A 15114-nucleotide genomic window follows, 5' to 3' on the forward strand; every position below is an offset into this window, starting at 1 on the left:
CTTGGATCAGGAATGGTGTGGTGAGCAGGACTAGGGAAGTCATCCTGCCCCTGTACTCGGCACTGGTGAGGCCTCACCTCGAGTGCTGTGTTCAGTTTTGGGCACCTCAGTACAGAAAGGACATGGAGGTGCTGGAGCAGGTCCAAAGGAGGGCAACAAGGCTTGTGAAGGGCTTGGAGAATATGGCCTGTGAGGAGAGACTGAAGGAACTGGGGCTGTTCAGGCTGGGGAAAAGGAGGCTGAGGGGAGACCTTACTGCTCTCTCCCAATATCTGAAAGGTGCTTACAGCGAGAGCAGGGCTGGTCTCTTCTCACTGGTGACAGGTGGCAGGACGAGGGGAAATGGCCTCAAGTTGTGCCAGGGTAAGTTTAGATTGAATAATAGGAAACAATTCTTCACGGAAAGGGTTGTGAAGCACTGGAATAGGCTCCCTAGGAAGGTGGTTGAGTCACCATCCCTGGATGTGTTTAAAAACTGTTTGGATGTGGTGCTCAGGGACATGATTTAGCAGAGGGTTGTTAGGGTAGTTTGATTAGGTTATAGTTGGACTCGATCTCTAAAATCTTTTCCAACCTGAGTGGTTTTATGATTCTCAATGTCTATGATTCTCCATGTCTCGTAGTAGGGGGCCCAAAACTTGAACACAGAAGTCGAGATGTGGCCTCACCAGAGCTGAGTACAGATGGACGATCCCCTCCCTGCTTCTGCTGCCTGTATTTCAGACACAAACCAGGATGCCATTGGCCTTCTTGACCACCTGGGTGCACTGGTGGCTTATGTTCAGTTGAGCGCTGGCCGACACCCCCAGGTTCTTTTCCTGTGCACAGTCTTCCAGCCGCTCTGCCCCAAGCCTGTAGTGTTTCAAATACATTCTTCATTTTCTTTATTCTCAGAAATTTCTAAATGTATGCAGACAAGATCCATTAGTTTCAAGAGGAGTGTTTAAATGCAGCTTTACTGTGTGTGGATGTTAAGCTGAAGTGCCCCCAATGGGACAGTTGACAATTTCTGAATATCTGGTCAGTCAAGGATTGAATATTAGAAAATTATTAACTTTTATAAAATTTTAATGGGACAAATACAGACCATTAAGAATACATATATGTTAATATATCAAAACCACACCATAGAAGCTGGGCAGACAAACAGTTAAACCCACAGATCAAGGGTAGGGTGCAGAGGAACGGTGATTACAACACAAATGGTGGCCAGTAACCCCTGAACCCAAGTTAGCAGGTGCTGGAACAGTTTGCCTGAGTCCTTACTTGCAATGTTACTGCAGCAGAAAGACAGATAAATCGTGTATTTATTGAACTGCCAGGACATTTTGGAAAGGGTCCAGAGGAGGGCGACTAAGATGATCAGAGGGCTGGAGCACCTCCCCTATGAGGACAGGCTGAGGGAGTTGGGCTTGTTCAGCCTGGAGAAGAGAAGGCTGCGGGGTGACCTCATTGCAGCCTATCAATACCTGAAGGGAACCTACACCCAGGAGGGGAGTAAACTCTTCAAAAGGGCTGACAACAGCAGGACTAGGGGAAATGGATCCAAGTTGAAGGAGGGAAGATTTAGGTTGGATGTTAGGGGGAAGTTCTTTACAAGGAGAGTGGTTAGGCCCTGGAACAGGCTGCCCAGGGAGGTTGTGGATGCCCCGTCCTTGGATGTGTTTAAGGCCAGGTTGGACGGTCCTGGGCAACCTGATCTGAATGTGTGTGTTTGGTGGCCCTGCTAGGCAGGGGGGTTGGAACTACATGATCCTTGAGGTCCCTTCCAACCCGGGTGATTCTGTGATTCTGTGTGACATTAGTACTGTTTAACAGCATATCTTTATGATCTCCTTCAGGTTTCACTGAATTCATCAGATCAGGTACTTAAGGTCTTGATATCTAACTGAACAACAGCAAATATATATCTATATATATCTTATATATCTTATATATCTTACAATGTTTCAGCTGCTGCTGCATTTGAGGGGTGTCAACTGCACAACCCAAATCACCCTCAGGAGAGGGTGATTAGCTTAGCCAAAAACTGCTTAGGATTTTTCCCCATTGTGAAATCTTCTGAGGAAATGGAAAATTTGAGGTTTTGCATTAAATCTTCATGCATTAAGGTCTACTTGTACTTCATAGAGAAAAAAAAGGCAGATTAATACAGCTTTTAGAAGTGTAAACAAAGCCTATTACGACCCTCAAGTTGTTATGCATAGACTGAGGGACCTAAAGAGCTGAGCTAGGGAGTACTCCTGACCTCAGAGCCCACTCTGATGCTGGAGCCAACTGCCTTTGCTGTTAACATATCCTGTTACAGTGTTAATTAATTACCATTCTCCCAGTTCTCAGTATGGACTGGGAAGTAATAGAGGCTAGGAACAATTTTCAGCAGCTGGTATGAATGTGTACACCCTGCTTTGGAGGGCAAGGAAGCTTAAAATGGTCATGGTCAGATTCCAGTTATGTCCTGGCACTATTCCATTTACAAGATAGATGCACCAGCATTGTCCCTCCTCTCCAGTGCCCTAAAGAACTGGTCTAAAACACCACAGTATGCCCAGACCCCTGAGATGGACTAGCTAAGTAGCAAAGCTAGGGCTGCTGCCACAGCATGTACCTGGTGCTCAGCCTGACTGTGTCAGAAGACAACCAGAAAATCTAAACCACAGGCTCAATTTTATGGGAGGGGTCATAGGCACAAAAGAAGGGCTAGAAATGTGTGCATTTTTTTCTGTTGAAGTTTGTTATTTGTAGCAAGTAATTTACCTGATTTTTTTCCCCACATAGTATCTTTTACTCGGTAAAATATTTATATTCCAGAAATGCCAGGTATAGAAATTTTCATGTCCAAAGGACTCACGTCTTAAGTTTCAGTGTGAAAACAGTTCATGCATGGAGCATAAACAAGTTAGTGCAAGCAGCGATAATGCCTTAATACTACTTTATGTTATCTTTGTTTCTCACGTGAGCTGGAGTAGAAAGAACTTTCACTGATATCCTTTGTGCCTTATCTCTCCTGAAAGGACTTTGAGGCTGAAAGGTGAGCAGCAGAAAGGCTCAGTGTTGTGTAATGCTCACAAACCTTGATCATAGGATAGTAGTATCATTAGGATACCCTGTGTACTGTTTTACAGGCTTTTTTATGCCCTCAGCAGCAGGCAGCAGGTGGGGCAGCTTACATTTGGCCTCAGAAACCTTTTTCTCTCAAAAAAAAAAAACACTGTAGTCGTGTTCAGAGGTCTTCAGTCTGCCTTGTTTCCCACAGAGCATTGGATCCCTCCTGTCCCCAGAATGCAAGGATTTGCTGTGGGCCGGCCAGCTGGCACTTGTCAGATTTTGGATTCCAGATATAGGAAAGCAACATCCAGCACACAAGAGATCTTTTTCCATTTAGGACATCCTCATCCCATGGAAAGCTGTCTGCCAAGACCACCATCGCTCACAGTGGTTTTGTGTTCCTCTTTCAGAAGCCGAGGAAAGCAGAGGGGTGAACAGAACTTACTTGTATGCTTATTGTATGACGCATCTTTCTATTCCTTCACACAGGTTCCCTGGAATTAGGCACAACCTAACGCAGGAAATTAAATGTACGTGTAAGTTTTTGCAAGATGAGGCCAAAGTAAGCCCTACAGCAAGGAAGGAATTTACGTTCAAGTTTAGCTCAGCGATCAACAGTAATCCACATCAAAAGCCCACAGGAGTTCAGCCCAGTTATTTCCAATCAAAAAGATGGTCAACTATGCACTCTGAATAGCAGACTTTTATTGGTGTACAATTTGTGGAAACAAGGTAAGAGTTGGCATGTTTTAATCCCCAAGACGAAGAACGGGGATAGCAGCAATGCAGGCGATCACAACCCGCGCCCCTACCCTTCATTCCCGCCCTCTCTCCGCGCCGCCATTTCGGCGCAAACGCCCCCTCTCAGCGGGCAGCGCTACGCAGGCGCCAGGCTTCGGTGGCGGCTCTGCGTATGCGTTAGGTTCTCGCGCATGCTTGGAGCCCGCTTGGGCTCGCTCTGCTCCGTACGTTTCGTAGCAACTGTACGCAGTGCGTTATAGATGTCCGCGTCCTCACCCAATCGCTTGGACAGTGTTGCCGGGCCGGGCGGCCTGCGCAGCGCTCGGAGCTGCGGGAGCGGGGCGCTCGTCGGCAGTTCGCGGTGACGTCCTGAACCCCCGCGGCGCGGCCGAGGAGCGCCGCCGAAAGGAGCGGTTCTGCCTGGGGCGCAGCGACACAGCGGGCGGACCCCAGGCCGGCGCGGGGCTGTGCCGGGACGGGAGAGCGTCCTCCTGGCGGGGGTCACCTGCTGAAGCGCCTCCTGACAACACGTTTGTCGCGTTTAGTGTTTCGAGGAAGAATGATGCAGAACGTGCACCTAGCTCCTGAGGAAGACGAGGATGATCTTTACTCTGGCTACAATGATTATAATCCCACTTTTGACACAGAGGTAAAAATGTTTGCTCTTGCCCGCTTTTCCTGCAGAGTATCAATTTTTGCGTATGAGATAAAAACACACGAGTGTGGTAATGTGCAGGGACACTTTGAAGTGAAACGTTCTGCATTTTGCAATAAATACAAAGCTTCACAAGTGTCTCTTTAAATAATTTTTTCTTTCTGATCGTTTATCTGTACCAACAAAATGCTTTTGCGTGTCTCATAACAAGTCTAACGTGCCATAAAGATTAGGAAATCCTAATTATCTGGAGGCTGTATGGGCATTCATTGTGGTGTTTCTCAGTGTGCAGCAGCAAGTTTCCTGATATTTAGCGATCAACAGGTCATCCCTCTCTTAATGTGCTGGAGCTGAAGGGAATGAAAATGCAGTTCCCACTCTGCTGGTCCCTGCCCAACTTGCAGAGCATCTGGGGTAGCAAAATAACCCTACAGTCCAATTACTGAAACCTTCTGATATACTGGAATTGGAACAATAGGAGGGAGTGAGGGGTCTCATTTGGTCCAAGTCCCACAAAGTCACAAGACTTTTTTGCTAACTTGCATGAAATCCCTATACCACAGTCCATGGAAACTTCAGTCTGACCTCAGATAGATATCTTTATGCATGTGTGTGGCAGACATTGAAGTCAGTTAAAATTCAGAAATAGTGCTAATAATAAGGAGAGAAATCACATTATATTTCATCACTTAATCTCTGCTTCTTCAGTGTTACTTTTTTTTTTTCCCCATGAAATAATTGATTTTTACACTTCTTATTCTAAAATAAGAGCAGATGCAGTCATTACTTATTGTCAATAAGACCTGTAATTCAGTTCTAGTTTTAGTATTTTTTTGGAAGAAGAATAACTTTTTACCTATCTGCTTTCAGTAGTCATAGTGTTCTGGGATTGTGGCTTTGGATGTTGTGATTTAAAGTTTCATTTTATTTTATTCTTTACAGGATTTAGAAAATGATACAGCTTTTCAACAGGCAGCAAGAACAAGTCATGGTAGAAGACCCCCTGTAAGTAATTTATAAAAATATAACATAAAATGGTTTGGTTAAAAACCATCCAGTTCCACCCCCACCCTGCAGTGTGCAGGGGCAATTTCCTCTAGACCAGGGTGCCCAAATCCCCATTGAGCCTCGTCTTGAGTGCTTCCAGGATCCACCCATAAAATCTATGCCTCTCTATTTTAGAAACAAGAATGTTGTGCCAGACAGCATCTAATGCTTTGCACAGGTCTTGGTAGATTACATCAGTTGTTCTCGCCGTATCTGTAAATGCCTATCATAGAAGGCCACCAGATTTGTTAGACATGATTTGCCCTTAGTGAAGCCATATCTCCTGCCACAAGCCACCCCTCTGTTTTCCATATTCCTTAGCCAGGTTTTGAGGGAGATCTGCTCTGTGTTCTTGCCAGGTGCGGAAGTGAGACTGAGAGGCGTGCAGTTGCCCGAGTTTTTGTTTATTCCCTTTTAAAGCCCTTTGTTCCCTTTTCCAGACAATGGAAACTTTATCAGATCACCACAACTTTTCAAATATGATTGAGAGTGGCTTAGCAACTTAATCTACCAGTTCCTTTAAGGTGATCTGATGCATCTACATGGGCTTATGTGCATTCAGGTTCCTTGGTTGGTTTTGTCTTCTACAGCGAGCAGTTCTTTGTTTTGCCAGGTCCTGCCTTTGGGTTCTGTGGATATTACAGTAGAGGAGAAGTTCTCTAGAGTCCCATCCCTAATTTTAGCTCTAGAACTCAGCAGAAGATTGCATCTCTTATCTTTTTGTCCACTAATAGCATGTATATACAATTTTCAGTTGTTTGTGTGAAAACGAAGTAAAAAAATTCGTGGAGTATCAGTTCTGTTAAGCTCTGGAGTTAAGTTGGAAGACAAAGCAAATAAGGAATTTTTGTTATTTGCCAGGATAATCTGTTTCTACAACAGTACACCTTTCTGTAACAATTGAAACATTATTTCTATGAATTCACTATATAAAAAGACTAATAATTAACTCATACAGTTGTTTGCTGCATTTTTTTTTTTTTAATTATTTTTCCCACTCAGGTGACAGCCAAAATTCCTGGTACAGCAACTTCAAGACCTATAGATACTGCATTTGGGGTAGGTGTTTGTTTTTTGTTTAACAAAAAATGAGGTATTTACCAAAAAATTACTCACAAATTAAGTTTATCATTTAATCCCAATCTTGGAATGGGCTAACAAGGTTCTTTTGAGTGCAGCTAAATAAAATAATCCCGTCTCAAAGCAGAGCTAGTGGGCTCCAGCCAGAAGTGGATCAGTTGTCCACAGGACCACCATAGAACTGGAAACCTCTGGAGCATCATCCCGTCTATGGTACTGCCTGTTTCACTCTGCAGATTCACTTCTCCTGCACCACAATCCTTGCTGTGTAAACAGAGAGGGGGAAGAAAGGAAAAAGAAATGATATATGTGGTGGATAGTGGTAAAATGGTGTAACATAGGCCTTGTGGGTGGAAATTAGGGGAATGATTTTTCATGGCCTGAAGCCTTTTGTTTTTGTGTATTTGTATTGCATGTGTAACAACCTTTTAGCATTTACTACTATTTCATGTGTTTATTACTTTACACTTTCAGCAGCAATACGGAAGGACAGTATGTGGCATGTCAGCTAATGAAAAAGGCACCCACTGGCAGTTGCAAAGTGTTTCTGTCTTTATTGTAAAATGATCTGTGTGAACGTACGACTTCAAGCTGCTCACCAAGATTCATAGTGAAGCGCAAAAAAACCTTTCACTGCTTACAGTGAAAGTGGTGGTTGGAGGATGTGCGGAGTGTCATAACATAGATAAAGCAGACAAATTGTAGTTTCTAATCTTGCATCAGCTGTATTCAGAACTTTACTGCAGAATTTTACATAAATTACTTGTGCGAGACTTAAGAATGCGTGACTTGTAATGATTAAATGTCGTTTCAATAATTTAATAATGGAAAGTGCTGCTATCTTGCCTTTATACAGTTTGCATTTTTTAAAGGTTTGGCAGAAATATCCAAATACATAAAAAGAGTATTGTGAATTTGTGCTAACTGAAGCGTTTCACGTCTTCAGGTCTGCCAGGCTCAAGTGTATTGCGCATGAATAATGTACATGAATAAGAACTTCTATGAGTTTAATCATCTCTTAAAACTTAATGGTAGGGAAACTCTGTATGCACAGCCCTTATAGGCTTCTAATGCTCTTTGAATGCCAGTTTCAAACAAGTTACTTATTTTTATAGCAAGTTACTTATCTTTATAGTCAAAGACAACTTTAAGTTCATCTATGGGAAGACCAGTGACAGGAGCAGCACAGATGAAAGTTTTAATATTTACGTTTTGTGTTGACTCAGAACAGTGGTATTTTTCTGCTAAGTGTTTAGGTTGAATGCAAATATTCTTGTTTCAAATAAGCATTAAATATAAATGATGACACTATTTAAGCTTCTCCTTTTTTGAAAGCATCTTACGGCAAGTGTAATGCTTTGGATGAGCATGTTATTTGAGCACTGGTTGGAGACAGTGTCACCGAAATTGTTTTTAACTCTTCCTGACATGCAAATGAATATTTTTTTTTTCGAAGTAGGAAGAAAGGTGAATTCTGTTTTTCATTTTTCTTATGCATTTATACTCTAATAAGAAACTACTGCAACGTACCAAATATTTTCCACACCATCCTTAAACTTACTGACTTAGTGATAGGAGAGAGAGTTGCCACTGTTTATTCCCTTGCACCAGCCCTGGTGGGATATAGGACATACCTGGAAGTGTTGGGAATGGGGCTGCTCCCTCAGGGAAGGCAAGCCAAGATCCCAAGTGGAAATCGCCTGTTGAGCAGTGCAGGAGTATCACCAACCTGGCATCACCCAACAGTATCTGAGCAAACCAAGTAGGGTCCACATAGAAATGGTGCCAATATCCAACCTAAAGTCCAGAAAATCAGGCAGTGCCACAGTGATGAGGCAGGTCAATAAAAACAGTTTAAAAATACTCAGTTTACTGATGTGTTAACAATTGATTTTTTTGTGCTTAAATGTTTCTTAGTGTGTAACTGTTGCCTGTGCTGTCCATGATGTGTCTTTTAATATTTCTTCCTTTTTATTTAAGGATGGAGTTTCTCGGCCAATGACAGCAGTGCAAGCTGCAGGCTACACTAAGGCAGCTATCAGAGGTACACTTTGTAGAAATTGCATGCTATCAGAGGAAGATGTTATTTTACAGTGTTCAGTACTCTGAAATTTTCAGTACTCTCAATTTTGCAGGTTCTTTATTTGATCCTCTTGGCCAAGCAAGAGGTCCTGCTCCACCTCTGGAAATGAAAAATCCAGACAGGTTTGTTCAGTTTTGCTCTGATTTCAAAGCATTAACAGTACAAAGAGCAGCTGACAGCAGAGCTTAGAAACATGCATGCAGTTATGAAACCTTGAGAGGCCAAACTTAACTTTGTGGAATAGAGCCACAAACATTTACGTGCATGGTTACCTGATCCTCTGGAGTAGTTGTATTGCCTTGAAGGAAAGTCTGCTTTCAGAGATTTCTGGTTCCAGCTGTAGCTAGCAGCCTGGATGTGGCTGTTGCCACATGAATGCTGTGATACTAAATAGTATTGCAAAGTATTATAAAAGTGTATCACAGGCAAGGGACACTATGATTCATGCAGTTCAGACGGAGTCTGCTTGCTCTTTCTCCCTAGTCACTATCTGGCCTTAACACTTGAGTTAGAACTGAAGTTGTGAAAAGCTCACCTACACTCACAGCAGACTGCAAAACTTTCACAACATTTGTATTATTTAAATGCATTTAGGAGTAGGGAATCCTACTGAAATGTTTGCTTGTTTAAATGAAAAGAATAAATACAGACAAATAAAAACTTTAAAGCAAAATCTGTGTATACTTTAAAATTATATATGCAGATGAATTTCAATTAATTGCTTTTAATACAGTATTTTTTTTCACTAGATACTAGATTTGAAAGTTTCACCAGTTCATCTGTTTGTACTGTCATTATTTCAGATCAACAACTCGTGTGTAGGATATTTGCATGTCTGTCCCTTTTTCATAAGAGAATTTATGTTTTCTTAGATCTCTGTGTGTGCGAATGTAATATCTTTGGAGGTTCTTTGGACATAGTTTCACGTTAAGTTGTCTGATGGAAAAACCAGTTAGTAGTGAAGTTTTGTTGTCTTGTTTTACTGAGAATATGCTGCCTTAAAGCTTAAGTATTTGCCAGTGTATTAGTAATGGTAGTCAATACTTTTCTTGTTGTGTTTATTTTAGCTCAGAAGAGAAGATTAGGCAGTTAGAAAAAAAAGTGAATGAACTGGTTGAAGAAAGTTGCATTGCCAACAGCTGTGGAGACTTGAAATTGGTATTTATTCTGGATTTGTTTTTTCATTTGTTATTATTTGAAACATAAATAATGAGAAGTCTAGTAAAGCAATGAGTGTAAGTAGAGTTAGAGCAGAAGATGAATAAAGTGTCTTTCTGAACTGCTTTATACCATTCAATGTTGATCCTGGACCAAAAGGCCTTTTGGTCTGATCAATTCCCATGTTCATTTGAGAAGACTAGAGCTCCAGGTTTTCTGACAGATTGTGAATGGTCTGTGCTTTACTACAGCTCAGGAAAATGACACTCTTTGATGTACACAATGCTTTATTTGTGAATCAACCCATTCCTGAGCTTAGGTTTGCATATTTACTGTTACAGTTTTGACCCAGGCCATTTTCTGAAAAAGGTTCTAGGTGCAGTTGAAGATTGCTATGGACCTTTTTCCAGGAGGCAGTTTGAGTGCATTTGCCCTGTTGCAGATGCAACGTGTCTTTACAGTTGTTAGAGGCTAAGTAATAAATAATTTTATTCACATTTATTATGATATATTTAGTGAGTTTAAGCAATTTGGGCAAGTTAACATTTTTAATAACTGGTGTACTTTTGTCTGACACAAAGGAATGTTTTCTATCCACAATCTAATTCACACCATTTTGAATCACTCTTTAGATGTTGTCAAGGTAGATGATCATTTACCTCAGCTGTCTGAATGCGTGGGTTGTCTTAGCTACAGTTTGGACCTGCTAAGAAACACACAGCCCTGCTCTTTGTTTAGAATCATAGGATAACTGAGGCTTGCAGGGACCTGTGGAAGGTCACCTGGTCCAACTTGTGCTCAAACAGGGACACGCAGAGCAGAGTGCCCAGGGCTGTGTCGAGGCAGCTTTCAAAGATCTCTGAGGTGGAGATTCCACTGCCTCTGGGCAGTTGGTGCTGGTGCTCCATCACTCACACAGCACAGAAGTGCTTCCTGGTATTCAGGGGGAGCCTTCTGTGTTCCAGTTTGTGCCTCTTGTCTGGGCACTGGGCACTACTCAGCTGCAGAGCCTCCATCCTTTTGGCATCTTCCCTTCAGGTATTTATGGACATTGATGGGAACCTCCCCTGAGCCTCCTGCAGACTGAACAGTCCCAGTTCTCTTAGCATCTCCTTACAGAGAGATGCTTCAGTTCCTTAATCATTTTTGTCACCCTTAATTTATATGCAGTTTCTATGATTCATACAAGTAGAATAACATTTCTATGCTTGTGATTGTGGTGCCTATTTTGTATATGTGTGTATATATACACATACTGTGTAACTACTGTAAAAGTATTGCAACTAAGCTGACCTAGATAACTGTATGTCTGCTTATTGCTAACTAACACATTTCTGTGGGTTGCAGTGCTACTTTTCAAGCATTGTGTACACTTGTGTGCCTAAAGAAAAGAGACATGAGTATATTATTTTCATACTTGTTTTGGATGTATTTTTGTGGTCTTCTGTTAGTAAGATTTGAGGCATCACTAAATTTCAGTTTTTAATTTAAGGCTCTGGAAAAAGCAAAAGAAGCTGGAAGAAAGGAAAGAGTATTAGTGAGGCAACGTGAACAAACTGCTACTTCAGAAAGCATCAACTTAGATCTCACTTACTCAGTAAGTACTTAGAATTCTTCAATGACTAAAGTGTGCTGGTAGCTAATGGTGTTTCATTATTGCTATGTGCATGCTGTAATTGTAGAATCACCTAAGGTGGAAAAGGCCTTCAAGATAATGAAGTCCAACTATCAACCTGACCTACGGAGTCCTAATGCTAAACCATGTCCTGTGGTGCCCCATCCACACATTCTTAAATACCTCCAGAGATGAGGAATCCATCACATAGTCAGTATAAGTTGAAGGACACCCAGGGACGTTCCAGCTGCTCATCACATTAAAAAAGCTCATATCAAAATACAGTAAATGTAAGCTCCATACTTCCAAAATGAGTATGTAGGCAATGTAATGTGTGAATACAAAGGAGAAGAAAACAGGAGAATCAAACATGGCCCTTATCTTGAACCATCAGGGAACATATTATAACAAAAAATATATTGGTATCTTGACTTGCTGTAGAGAAAGTGGTAAATGTAACGAGTTAGGCAGATTCAGTTGCTTATTTCACAGAGAAATTTCCAGTAAAGCTGAGATAAATATTGGGGATGTTTTACTTGACTCCAACTGAACTTCTTTTTTTGAAATAGCAGTTCAAAAAATTCTCTTCATAAACTGTGAAGGACCATTTTCCACACGTTGGGAGTCATAAATTACACCGTTTCTGAGTATTATCTTAAAGACCAAAGGAGCATTAAAGATGGGAAAGTTAAAACTGGCAAAAGCATATTTCTTAGGTAAAATTTATCTGAAAGTATCTACTATGAGTTCAAATTTATTACAGTTCATATAAGAACATTCTTTTCCCATACCTATAATTTTTTTTTTGGTCTAGGTTCTTTTCAATCTGGCCAGTCAGTATGCTGCTAATGAAATGTATGCTGAAGCACTAAACACTTACCAAGTTATAGTGAAGAATAAGATGTTCAACAATGGAGGTAGGTTATGTACCAAAATGAATAAAAATTGGTACTCGTGCATTCAAAGTCAGGACCTCATCTGTATGTGTTGGCTCAAAGAGACCTCAGCTCTCTCATCTGCCAGGATGAGTGGTGGATGCTCATACTGTTTGTCTTAGTATTATTTAGTGTGGTTAACACTCTTTCAGCTCATGCAGTCTTTTCTTTCCATAACAGAGCACAGAGTCAAATACACCATTTTGCTCATGGAACATAATATGTTGTCTACTCTGATATTAATTTTTTTTCTTTTGATTCAGCTTGCTCTTTTTGAAATCTTCCTTCAACGTTTTGGGCATCTTTGAGACTCGTGCAGATTCCACCACCTCTTTCTCTGAGGTGCTTGTTTACAGCTGCCTTCCTGGAGCACACCATCACAAACGTCTAGTCCATCCCTCAGCTCACAATCAAAAATGAGAGACGTGTCTTACATTGATAGTCTTTTTTTTAGGTTTTGCTATTATTTTATCTCCTTCTTGGTCAGTTACCTGGAGGCTTTTCCTTGCTGTGCTCCTTTAAAGGATGACTGTAACGAAGACTGATTTTAGTAAAAAAGTTCTAATCTCCCTTTCAACTAGTTTAAAAGTTGCTGTAACTATGCTTTAAAAGATTGTAGCTCATGGACTTCTTGTGACAGGTAGACTGAAGGTCAATATGGGAAATATATATTTAAAACAGCGGAACTATTCCAAAGCGATCAAATTCTACCGCATGGCTCTAGACCAGATTCCTAGTGTCCACAAAGACATGAGGTGAGCTTGTACTGTTCAGCACAGTTCTGAAATGAAAGTTTGGAGTACAGCATGATAGTTAATAAAAGTGTAACCTAGCTCTGATTTCTTTGCTTAGGATTAAAATAATGCAAAATATTGGAGTTGCATTTATTAAAACTGGCCAGTACATGGATGCCGTTTCTTCATTTGAACACATAATGAGCTTGTCCCCAAACCTGAAGGCAGGCTTCAACCTGCTCGTATGTTACTTTGCTATTGGAGACAGCGAACAAATGAAAAAAGCATTCCAAAAACTGATTGCGGTTCCCTTGGAAGTGGATTATGATGACAAATACGTTTCACCAAATGTAAGTTTGAACTAAATAAATGCTGTATTTATATAATAAATCAGGAGGAAGAGGGAGAGATGTTGAATGCTTTGACTATACAAATATGTAAGCTGATGTGTATGTGCATATCTAAAGTAACATTTTTTTAGTGGGATGAATTTAACATGGCAGCACCACTCAGAAATGTAAAAGATGTTGAGGATGTTTGAATATTTTTTTCCTCACATGATACAGTCTACATAAAATCTCTTGAAAGGTTTTATTGAAATTCATCAGGGCTGATTTTTAGGCTCACTCATTGCTTTGCATCCTTTATTTATTTAACATTTTGCTGAATCGTAAGTTGAAACAAGAGGAACAAATAAATGAGCTAGTGCCGTTTATATGAATGCTAATAAAACTGTAATACAGTTGTCTTTTTAACATAGAGAAGGTTTAAGTCAAGTGTAGAGATAGTTATTTTAGATAGCATAGAATTGTAACTGAACTTCGTTTTTAGCATGAAACCAGCTGTTCGTGATATAAAGAAAGGAAAAATAATGAATAGGTTTAGGGTCTTTTTAAAGGGATTGCCTACGGAAAGATTAAGACAAACACTTTATATTCCCTTAGCAATCCCTTGTTTAAATTCACATAGCTTCTTTTTCAATCCTGAAGATCAAAGATCTTTGCAACTCAACTATGGTTGTTGCTTTGTAGCACCTAGCATTGGCAAATAACATTTACTATGTGAAACACTACGTTTTATATTTTATAATAGTAATTATTATAGATACATGATTGTATTATATATTATTATGTTTGATTATATTATTATTGATATACATACAGATACAATTTCTTAAGTTTTTTTTACATGTATATTTTTTATTATATAGTTGATATGATTTCTAGATGGGAATTATGTAGCAATAGGGATCACTGAACACTTGCAGAGTCAATTCAAGGCTATGTAACATCACTGATTGGAAGAAGAGCTCTGGATTCTGGATGCTGTTTGTAAGGATAGGTTAGTACAGTTTTAACGGTCATTCCAAGTTTGCTGTTTTGCTATGAAGTAGTCAGAGGAAAAATTGATCAAGTTTTGTTCTGTTCTTCATTTTGTTTGCATCTGTGATCCACCTCTAGCAAATCAGCAAGGAATGGCTAGCACCTCACCTCTGTGTGTTTCTGTCAGAACTGATAGGAATGTACGTATGTGAGGGAAACTGCAAGACAGTTGTGTGAGCTGTTGTAATGACGAGGTGCTGCAGTTCCTCCATCTGCTGCACAGCACTGCCTTTCAGCAAGTGCTGAAGCACGTTCTTATTTTCAGACACATGAGAGTTCTCACTGGTATGCGGATGCAGGCTTCTCAGTCAGCCTTGCCAGTCTGATGCACGGGAGGCTGACTGCACCTATCAGCAGCCGCAGTGTGAGCCATGAGCCTCGTGCCTGAGCGCTGAGACGGGATGAAAGTAGCTGTGGTGTCAAACGTGAGGTTTCATAGTTAGAGTTATGAATGCTTTAAATTGAGTTCAGCTTTTGAAATGTGGGAAGTGAGTAACACCGTAGATGCTGTAATCTGCATCTATGTATGTTTACAGTCAAGTGAAGATGCATGTGTACTGGCATAACTATTTACAGGTCTTCTGTCTCCTTCCAGGATGATCCACATACAAATCTACTGCTTGAAGCCATCAAAAA

At 40.7% G+C, this 15114-nt stretch overlaps 1 protein-coding gene across 1 annotated transcript; it reads left to right on the plus strand.

Moving 5' to 3' along the window:
• Positions 1-4220: 4220 nt before the first annotated feature.
• Positions 4221-15109, plus strand: IFT88 (intraflagellar transport 88; the record flags this gene model as incomplete). Its single annotated transcript, XM_042836976.1, has 11 exons — positions 4221-4438; positions 5387-5449; positions 6494-6550; positions 8552-8615; positions 8707-8776; positions 9722-9812; positions 11305-11409; positions 12242-12344; positions 13003-13117; positions 13215-13446; positions 15074-15109. Coding segments are annotated over exons 1-11 (1026 nt in total), but the record flags the coding sequence as incomplete, so codon positions are not given.
• Between the last annotated feature and the right edge of the window lie 5 nt (positions 15110-15114).

Source organism: Centrocercus urophasianus, unplaced genomic scaffold (assembly GCF_019232065.1).
Source record: "Centrocercus urophasianus isolate 14NV4802_14NV808 unplaced genomic scaffold, USGS_Curo_1.0 seq_652, whole genome shotgun sequence".
Classification (NCBI taxonomy): Eukaryota; Metazoa; Chordata; class Aves; order Galliformes; family Phasianidae; genus Centrocercus; species Centrocercus urophasianus.